The sequence below is a fragment of the Plecotus auritus genome, assembly GCF_963455305.1.
Source record: "Plecotus auritus genome assembly, chromosome: 2".
In the NCBI taxonomy this organism is placed as follows: Eukaryota; Metazoa; Chordata; class Mammalia; order Chiroptera; family Vespertilionidae; genus Plecotus; species Plecotus auritus.
Window position 1 is genome coordinate 71,492,281 of NC_137771.1, and position 9,533 is coordinate 71,501,813.

Genomic DNA, 9,533 nt, shown 5'->3' on the forward strand with positions numbered 1-9,533 from the left:
TTTTGTAACCACGTGGCTTAACAGGAGCTAAAGTTTCCCCAGCCCTGGGGAGAGCTTTTCCAAATATTTTTAGAAAGTTAAAAATACAGCAAAACAAGCTACTCACAAGCTGCCTGTTTAAAGAGGGGAGGTAGGAGCTGGCAGACTTCTGGGGAAGGGCTCTCTAAGCAGGAGTCAGAGGGCAGGAGGGAGGAGGAGGGGAGTCTTGGTTTGAGGGTAAGCGGTTTTATTTGCAACAGAGGAAATCAGCTGTCTAATTTGCCATCATGTGAGCGTTCATTTTAAGGGGTGGAGCAAAAATAAACTGACACAGGGTGGTAGGTATATTTGCTGGAGGCAAACAGCAACCATTACTTTGCAATTCATTGACAATGGCTGGCTCAAGCTAAGAGGAGCTGGTAGCTGGGGAGTTAACTTATTTCACACTCACTACAGATTTGTGCCTGGTTTGCTGGGGTCCCAAAGCAAATCTAAGGGGCCTTTGTGGGTGTTTAAACATCTCTCTAAAAGAAGTGTGTGCTCCTGTGTTTCTGTAGCAAGCAAAGGTTGCCACAGAAAGACCCTTTTGCCAATCCCCAACTTAATCAAAGGAGCAAACCAAATGGAGTCTAGCTGTGGAGTGCCCTTCAGACACCCGCTGAAGGTGGGAAAAGACAAGGAGCGCAGCTCCCAGGGACAGCTTTCCTCTGGGCCTTCACAACTAACTCTAGAACTCCCCTGAGAAGAGGCGTTTGCCTGTTATCTTGTTCCTTGCTTTTCAGAAAGTCCGGGGTTGCACTCATCCCCTCCTAGCCAGCCCCTCCCCCACTTTGTTGGGCCGGCTAGGAAGGACTGAGGGGGCTCTTCTACCGGAAAGGGCTGGGTTTGAGTTTGACTTGTAAGCAAGAGTTTGGGGACATTTGAAGTGAGGGTCACCTGCTGACAGTCACCTTTGTAATACTGCTATAGAAAGAAAAGAATGAAAAAAATGGAATCCAGGACTCAGCTTTCTTCCTGGGACAAGCCCACCTCCATCATCCAATTTGCCTAACTTAGATGCAATAGGAAGTAATCAAATTCAGAAGGAGAACTGACACTTTCAGCGGCATGGTTGCGGGGTGGGGATAATATGACTTTGAAAAAAAGCAAATGTGGGAGGACTGTAATGGGTAGAGAGTGGCTGCTAGCAGCAGTGGAATATGAGGTTCATTAAGAAACCTTAGTTTCTGTAGATACCGTGCTTTGTCCAGCTATGGAGCCCAAATTCAGCCTTGAGAGTGAAGGGGCAGTGGCAAAATGGCTGGTGAGCTGCCGGTAGCAGATGGGTGCTATAGCTTTGTTTGCATTTGTAGGGGGTTTATGTACTTTTCCCACCTGGACCTGAAGTCACTCTCGGTAGGGAACTTGGGAGGTGTGAACTCCAGGTCCCCCTCGTGCCAAAGCTGACAAGCGCCAGGGCCCGTGCAGACAGGAGCTATGTTAGCTAGCCCCCGAGCCTGGGGAAGTGTCTTTTAGGCCCAGGCAGATCATTTTGTAATTACGCGAACTTGACTGTAAAACTCAGCAGCAGCTAAGATGGCGCAAGGAGCATCTGCTGAGTGCCCTGGCATTGGCATTCCCACTAGCCACAGTGGCACCCAGCTTCCAGCCCAGGCCAGCTGCCTGCGTTCCCCCAGCTCAGCAGGAAGAAAAAGGAAGGGGCAGTCCAGGCCCTTTTGTTAGAATCAAACAAGACCAAGACCATTTTTTAAAACAAATTGATGAGCTGGAGAGAAATCTGCAAACCAGTCCCTAATTAGCAAAGGTCTGATCTAGGCGCCGGAGGCAATTTCCTCCTGGATTTCACTTCTTCCCTTCTTCTTTCCCACTCCTCCCCAGCACACACTCCCACGAAACACCACATTTCTTAAAATGTTTTTTAACTCTACTAAGGTTCAAACATCCAAGGAAGTTGGGGGACGGGTGTGGTTTTGTTTCAGCTGTGTGTCTTACCCCCTTTGACACTGCTCTAGGACGGGAGTGAGGACAGAGATCTGATTCGAGATCCTCCTCTCTGGTTCCTCAGGAAGTATCCAGGTGCTGGAGATGGAAGCAGTCCCAGAACTGCACACCACCCCCCCCCCCATTCAGTTTCCCCCTCTTATAGAACTGAGTGCTGGGGGGGGGGGGGACCATTACTACACATTCACACACACTCCTAAAGCAGGCGGCGGCCTCCTCCACCCTCGGGGCAGGTCCTCTCGCTTTGCGGTCCCACCTCATCCAGAGGCTCTGATAGAAAGCCTGGCACGCCAGTCCCGCCTAGAGTTGCATTCCCTCTCCAGGCTTCCCAGCACAGCAAACTCACTAGGACGCGAGCCTCGGCGCGGGCAGGGGGTTGGATGCCCGTGGGGAAGGAGAAGGCAAGGATCAAAGCCGCCACAAGAGTTAGTTAGCCCGGCCTCTCCGAGTCCCCCGGGCGTCCTAATTGTGCGGCCAGCAGCCTCCCGCTCGCAGGCTGTCCTGCTGCGCCGGTGCCCGGCCGCAGGCTTCGCAACAGCTGCGAGGCCCACGGAGCGGCGGCCGCCCGCCCAGCACCGGGGACCCCGGCGGCCCCGGGCGGAGCCCGAAGAGGAGGAGGAGGGGCGGGCAGCCCCGGTTCAGGGGGGTTCCAGGCAGGCCGTCGATTGGGAAAGTTGGCCGCTCGCTTAGCAGTCGCCAGCAGCCTACAACCACGGACTTGCTCCGGCGGCTGCTCTGAAATCGCCCACTTAAAAAGAAAGGCAATCACACGTAACAGCGGCTCTGAAGAGGCCAGCATGAAGCAGCGAGCTGTTTTTATACACGTCAACTTATGTCTTTACAAATTTTACAGATTCTTAATATTCCGGGAAGGATTTATTTTTCTAAATAAAATCTGACGCTTCATCAGAATACATTCTGCTTTAGTAAAATCAGCTCCCTTGGATTTCATCACTTGTTAAAAAAAGATAAACTTTATTTTTGTAATTTTCAATCACAAAAAAATCTATATTCTTGTCTAAGCATTTATTTTACTGAATCAAAAAGACATGAAAAGGAAAATCATATTTTACTAACGTATATAAGTGACTCTTTTTTTGGACAACATATAATAAATATGATATATCACTTATCACTCGGTCTTTCCAATGTACATTTTTTTTCCATATTATGGAGCATGCCACTTTTCCAAAAGAAAAAAGGTCATGAGAAGTCAGTGCAAAGTTCTCAGTTATCCTCCTCTTTTCTCTGGGGCAGACGGAGTGTCCGCGGCGACGCCCTCTGCCTGGGGCCCGTCTGTCCGTCTGCAGTTCTCTGCCCGTGCAGTTCGCTCTCCGCGCCCTTCTCGCTTCACTCCTTGCCCCTCCCCCGCCCTCCCCCTGATCCCTAAAGTCATTTTTAAAAAGAACTTGAGGTTTCATTTTTGTTGCTGTTTTCACTTACTGGTCGAACTTTGTGTGGGGTCAGCGTTTTCGCCAGTCACACTGCTGTGGGAGCTTTCCCTGGGGGTGGGGAGGGGGTGCGGAGGGCTGGCTCCCGGGGGGCCCCGCCCATTGCTGAGCGTCTTCCTCTCTCGCTTGGTTTCCCCGGGGCTGCGGCGAGGGAGGCCCTGGGCCGGTGCGGGGAGAGGAAGCGCAGCCTTCCGAGTAGGGGAGGAGACGAGGGAGGGACTGCAGCACCGCCTCTGTTCCCGTTCTTCACCGGGGGTGCGGGGTGCCTGGCATGGGGTTGGACAAAGGGTTGAGAGCCGGCTGGCCCCCGGGCCCCAGGCCGTGGATGAGCACTCGGGGCACCAGGGGCCGCTGCAGCTGGGGGTGGGGTGCGGGGGGAGTCCGGTACATGCTGCTGTACATGGCGGCGGCGGCCGCGGCGGCGGTGGTGCTGTCCATGCTGCCCAGCAGGCTCGGGTGGTAGAAGTAGGGCGACGGAAACATCCTCTGCAGGGCCGAGTAGTTCCCCGCCTCGGCCAGCAGCTCCAGGCCCACCGCCGTCTGCCGCTTCCACTTGGTCCTGGAAAAAAGTGGACATGCACGCACCCGCGGCCGTGGGCACGGCCCGGGCACCAGCGTCCCCTCTCTGCCCTCTCCCGCCTTCTCCTCCGGGGGGACAGGAGGCCGAGAGAACCCAGAATGAGCCGCACCTCCTAACAGCTCCCCAACCCACACACACACACACCACCCTCTTCCCACGGAGTGACCAACATCCAAGTCAATGTCTTAAATTACACCTTCGATGTCTGCGACATTCGCAAATGAAACTCTACAAGCTCTGCTGCCTTTTCCTGGCCCTCTGCTCTCCTGCTGCCCCACCCCTCACAGTTTGGGTACCTCCTGAAACTTTGCTGGCGGCCAGCTAAGACCACTGTTTCTGCGGGCGGTCTTTTCCCTCCTCCTCTAATTCCCTTTCCCAGCCAGTGGCTCCCCAACAACCGCGGAGGGTCCGCTCTCTGCCCCTCCCCCCTTTCTCCTGGCCGAGCGAGCAGAACCGGTAAACAAAGGGACGCAGAGACCCCTGAGCCGGGGACCCTGGCCCTTCTCCGTCGTCCCCGGGGATGTAGAGACACGTCTCTCCCATCAACCTGACAGGACCTTACGGCAGGCAGGGGACTTAGGGTGGGGAAGGCGGCGACCAGGTTTCCGAACGGAATTCGTTAGAGAGAGGGCTCTCCCAAGGGGTCAGTACCTCCGGGCCATTCCGGGAGGGGAAAAATGCTTTTCCAGATATTGTCTCCTCAGAGAGAGAGTAACAATTAAAACCTGTGATCCGCTTCTCTCCTTCTCCTCCCTCCCCCACTGCACCTCTGTTAAGAAGACAAGAGAGTAGGCCATGGCTCAAATGCCACAGGAAGGAACTCAGGGCTGGTGGGCCGTCCATAGCCAGCGGCTCCAGCCAAATTAATAAACATGTCGCCCATTTTAAATTGGCTACAAATGACACTAATGTTTTCCGACAGAATTAGGGTGGTTGAAACCGTATGTAATGAGACAGAAAATTATGGTAAAGATGACAACTGGATGGGCATTTCCAACCACACTTATGGACAATTAAAACACAAATGAGAGCAAAAGAGGGGGAGAGAAAAAATCGAGAAAAGGGAGACAACTGTCCGGCTTGGAAACACTATAATCTCGGCCTCAGGTTGCCTGGGTTCCCTCTGCAGTTGGGGGGGGGGGACCGGGGGGGGGGGCCTGCAAGCTCTGCCAGCCCCTTTCCTAATTTCCTCGAAAGGTTCCAGTTGAGCTCTGAGGCAGCCGGTACAGGGAACAGATACTGAGGCTGGATGCTTGGCCAGCTGCCCCATTCTCCTGCCTGCTGCTGCCCACCTTACCTCTCCTGGCTGCCTCACAGGCCAAGGCAAGGACATTGAAGCTGAGGCCAGAGGGGCAGTTCTTCCGAGACTGAAATAGCTAGGATGTGTGGCCAGCTACAGACATTCAGAACCAGCCTGGGGCAGGCCCAAAGGGTGCACCTCGCATGCTCTACCAGCCTGAGTGTCAGCTGCCCAGATGTCTCAATTTGAGAAGGTGGGGCCTCATTGACTTGGGGACAAAGTGGGGAAATTCAAACCACTCAGATGTGAGAGTGAAAGTAGCACATGTTAAGACACTTAGAAGTGCAAAACTCTAAACTCCAGCTGCTCCTCAACAGCTCTCTCCTTGGGGGAGTGGCTAATCCCTGCCCCTGCTTGAAAGCCCCCGAGTGACCAGTCCAAGCCTTCTGAGTCCCTTCTTTTCTCCCAAGGCCAGGAGAAAAGATTAGTGCTCTGGTCACAACCTGGATGACCGAACGCTTTCCTCCCCCACACAGCCTCCCTTACCTGCGGTTCTGGTACCAAGTCTTGACCTGCGTGTCAGTGAGGTTGAGCGAAGCTGCCAGGTCCATGCGATCCTGCACGCTCAGGTACTTCTGCCGCTCAAAGCTACGCTCCAGTTGATTGAGTTGGTGGTCAGAAAAAGCCGTCCTGGCTTTGCGAGGCTTTTTGGCTCTCACGGGGGGACTCTCTCGGCTACTTGTAATCTCTCGGTCTCCTTCCTCCTTTGTTCCTATGGTAGAAACCCAGACACAGTTTAGTAAAGTAACCTGGACTAGGGAAGGGTGGAGTGTCCTTCTGGCACACACTTCCACATTCCCAAGCCAGTCGCTGGTCTCCGGGGACTGTTCTCTGCCACCCTTCTTACACGCATACTTGGGCCTCAGCCAGTGTGGAAAAAGAGGACCAATTTCTGGATAAGGAGTGTGGAGCCTTGTGCAGACTTTCCAAAAGGGTTCTAAAAGGGTATCTGATCTTCCCACCTTTGAAATTTAAAAGAAAAGAAAAGAAAACTTTACAATAAAGGGTCCTTTTGTTATTGTTTCCTTGCTGGAGGGGGGAGGGAAGATCCTGTCCCTTTCCTTTTTTATCTTTCACTAAGAATATTATTTTTTCTGATTTGATAGTTTTCAAAAGGTCTTTCTGCTGTGTGTGTGTGTGTGTGTGTGTTTTGAGGAGGGGGCACCTTTTTCATTTCACTTTTTCTGTTTATTCAAAGTCATAGGCATTTGTTTTCCTTTTTCAGGTGCACTTGGGGAAGGTTGGACTCAAGCTCTCTGCGGCTGCTTGCATCAGGTCTTTTCAAGCTTCAGAAAGAATGTGTCACCCAGACCCCGAGCTGAGCTCAAAACCACTGAGCCCATTCCGGTGACAGCCCAGAGATTTCCGGATTCCATTTGTCAACTTTGGTTTTTTACTGAAATGCTGGGAAATCGATATGTCAATCCCTCTCTACTTGTACCCGTTTTTGCTGTGCTCCTTGATCTTCCCTGCAGGAAGAACAATAATCTCTCTAATTGACCCACTGGGGAGGTTGGTGCACGCAAAAATCGCAGGACCAGACTGTACATCTGTTTGGGGCACTATTATGCTAATGCTGTAATAGTAAAATGAGGAGCCAACATCCCATCTTCCAGACAGTCAGCACACATCTTTCCCAGAGATGGCAAAGATTAGTAGTAGTAGTAGTAGTAGTAGTAGTAATAATAATAATAATGAACTTAGTAAAGGGAAAAAAACTTTCCTTTTATGTTAAAAGTCTTTTGCCACAAAGACCAGAACACTTATGAAATTGTCTGAAAAAAATGAAAAAGGGAGTTGAAAGACAATTTCAATTTCCATCTTCTTATTTTACAAAAATAGATAAATTCAATTCCATAAATTTTACTTTTATAAATTCTACCCCCCAATTACTAATAAAGAGCCAGAAATCTTTCTAAAATGCAGATATTCATGTGGGGGCATCGGGTAAGAAGGGTGCTTTAAAAACACTGAAAAACTGATTATAACATTTTACCTTGTGAACGTCCCTATGTAAACAACGATCTAATTTTTTTTTAAAGTTGCTCTGTTAATCAACTCGGAAATTCTTCCTTTATTAAGCCTGATAATTCCTGTGATGGTGTTTAGAAAACATGGTGTGTATGGGGGGGGATGAAATAATTTTTATTAAGTAGTAAGTACCACGTTGTGATCACACCCCAAGACACCAACTAGCTAAGCGGGTTTCTCTCTCCCAGTCTCCCTATTCCCACTCACAAGGTCTCTGGCTGGAAAAACCTCAAGTCCTTCCCGTAAGATCACCTCCGCCGCTGGCCCCTTCCTAATAAATTAAAATTAAGTAAAACCACGAAAGAAGGTGGATGTCGGTGTGGGTTGAGAGGTAGAGATGTAACAATAAACAGAACTTCGGCCCGGCCGAGTCCTCCCTCCCGCTTGCGCGTTTTGACTGTGGCGGCGACCTCGCCAGAGAAGAGGCCGGAATAACTCCCCATCCGAGAAATCTGCGGGAGACCGCAGGGGTGACGGGGAACCCGCAGGAGAAGCTGGACGACCGAGGCAGCGCGACTCACCGTGGCATTTGATGTCGCTCTGGGAATCCTCCCGCTTGTCCAGTTTGGTTTTGCTGTCCTCCTGCTCCAGCTTTGGCCTGAAGCTCTCGTGCGCGGCGTTGCTCTCCTGCTTCGGGGTGTGGTGGGGAGAGGAGACGCTGGTGCTGTAGGGCGCGCACGCCGCCAGAGGTTTGCTGTCGCCCAGGATGTCCTTAATTAAAAAAGAAGAGGTGGAAGTCCTGGGGGCTGAGGCGGCCGAGCCCAGCTGCTGCGCGGGTGGCTGCGGCGGCGGCTGCTGCGGCGGCGAAGGCTGCAAACTTTGCGTGGGGGCCGCGGCGGGCTGCGGCGGCTGCTGGCTGTGGTGCAGGTGGTGGTGATGCTGGGGCCCGTCTGCTACCAGATGCGGCTCCGGAGGCTCCATGGTGACCGAGATGGGAGAGGAAGGCGCAGTTCCTACGGTATCGATCTCTGAACAGGGGGACGGAGTGGCCTGACTCCTAAAATCCGCGGTCCTCGCCTCGCCGAGAGGGCGGAAATCTCCATTCATCATGCCGGGGCTGCCCGAACTGGCACTGGACAGAATCGTGTCTATTCCAAAACTCGACCCGCTGGCCCCTTCCATTGTTGTCATTTCTACATGAGGTCCACGCCGCTCCGCCGCTCAGCAGCCGCCCCAACAAAGCAAAGGAAGCTATCGATCGCAAAACAAAATAAACACTAAACAATGTTGTCGCCGCTTAAAAAAAAAAAAAAAGTGGGGAGGGGAGGGAAGGAAGGATAATTGGGAGGTGGCAATCGGTGGGCAGTTTCGACACAACTTTTTCCCCTTATGCAAAAAGTAGGGGTGGGGAGAAAGGAAGACTGGGGCAAAGTTACAAAAATTGTTGCGGAAGCCTGGAGCTCGCGCATGGGGGGCGGCGGCGGCGGCGCGAGGGACCCAGGCGAAGATGCAGGCGACAGGAGGTGACCCTTGAAGCCGCTGAGCTGCCGCTGCCGCCCGGTCTGCTCACTGCCTGGCACCAGGCGGCAGCGGCAGCGGCGGCGGCAGACGTGGCAGGTGCAGCGACCGCGAAGCCCAGGCGGCTGCGAGCCCTCGATCTCCCCCGCGGCTCCCCGGGTGGCTGCCGCGCGCGACTCGGCGCCCCGGAGCGGAGTTTCTGAACTTTCTTGTAAAGTTGTGGAGCAGACACCGCCGCAGAGGTCGCGGCAACTAGAGGAGGAGGAGGAGGAGGAGGAGGAGGAGGAGGTAAAGAAGGAGCCGGAGCAGAAGGCGGCGGAGACGCAATGCTGTGCGACTCCGGCCGCTGCCCGGCGCGTTCGCTTGTAATCCGGCTACTGGAGGGTGGCGCCGACCCCCTCCCGTGACGTCACGGCCACTGCCGGCTCCCCGCGCCGCACCGGGCCCGCGCCCCCGCCGCCGAGGCCGCGCGCCGGGCCCCGCGCCCCCATTGGCAGCGGCGCGCGAGCGAGCGACGCCGACGTGCCGGGAGCCAATGGCCACGCGGCTCGCGAGCCCGTCAGCGAGCGCGGCTCGGCCCCGCTGCTCTTTTGAGAAGCCTCGGATCCCTGCGCCCGCAGCCCCCAGCCGAACGCCTAGTCCTACCGCGGTCCCCGCGTCCTAATCGTGCGGGAGGGCAAAGAGAGAGGCGGGGGGGGGGAGCAGAGGGAGCTGGAGAAGGGAACCACAGGGG

General features: G+C 53.9%; 1 protein-coding gene across 1 annotated transcript; it reads right to left on the reverse strand.

Moving 5' to 3' along the window:
• Positions 1 to 2,935: 2,935 nt before the first annotated feature.
• On the reverse strand, positions 2,936 to 9,167 carry BARHL2 (BarH like homeobox 2). The gene is made up of 3 exons (XM_080655498.1): positions 7,864 to 9,167; positions 5,798 to 6,023; positions 2,936 to 3,990 (listed from the first exon to the last, which is right to left on the reverse strand). Exons 1-3 carry the CDS (start codon positions 8,471 to 8,473, stop codon positions 3,678 to 3,680), a joined length of 1,149 nt encoding a protein of 382 aa, XP_080511624.1. The 5' UTR covers positions 8,474 to 9,167; the 3' UTR covers positions 2,936 to 3,677.
• Between the last annotated feature and the right edge of the window lie 366 nt (positions 9,168 to 9,533).

Bases quoted from the DNA above. Each gene is read 5' to 3' on its own strand.
- BARHL2 (XM_080655498.1), bottom strand. From the start codon at position 8,473: ATGACAACAATGGAAGGGGCCAGCGGGTCGAGTTTTGGAATAGACACG. The intron at 6,024-7,863 runs GTGAGTCGCGCT...TTTCTACCATAG, and splicing joins GAGCGACATCAAATGCCACG to GAACAAAGGAGGAAGGAGAC. The intron at 3,991-5,797 runs GTAAGGGAGGCT...ACTTTTTTCCAG, and splicing joins ACTTGGTACCAGAACCGCAG to GACCAAGTGGAAGCGGCAGA.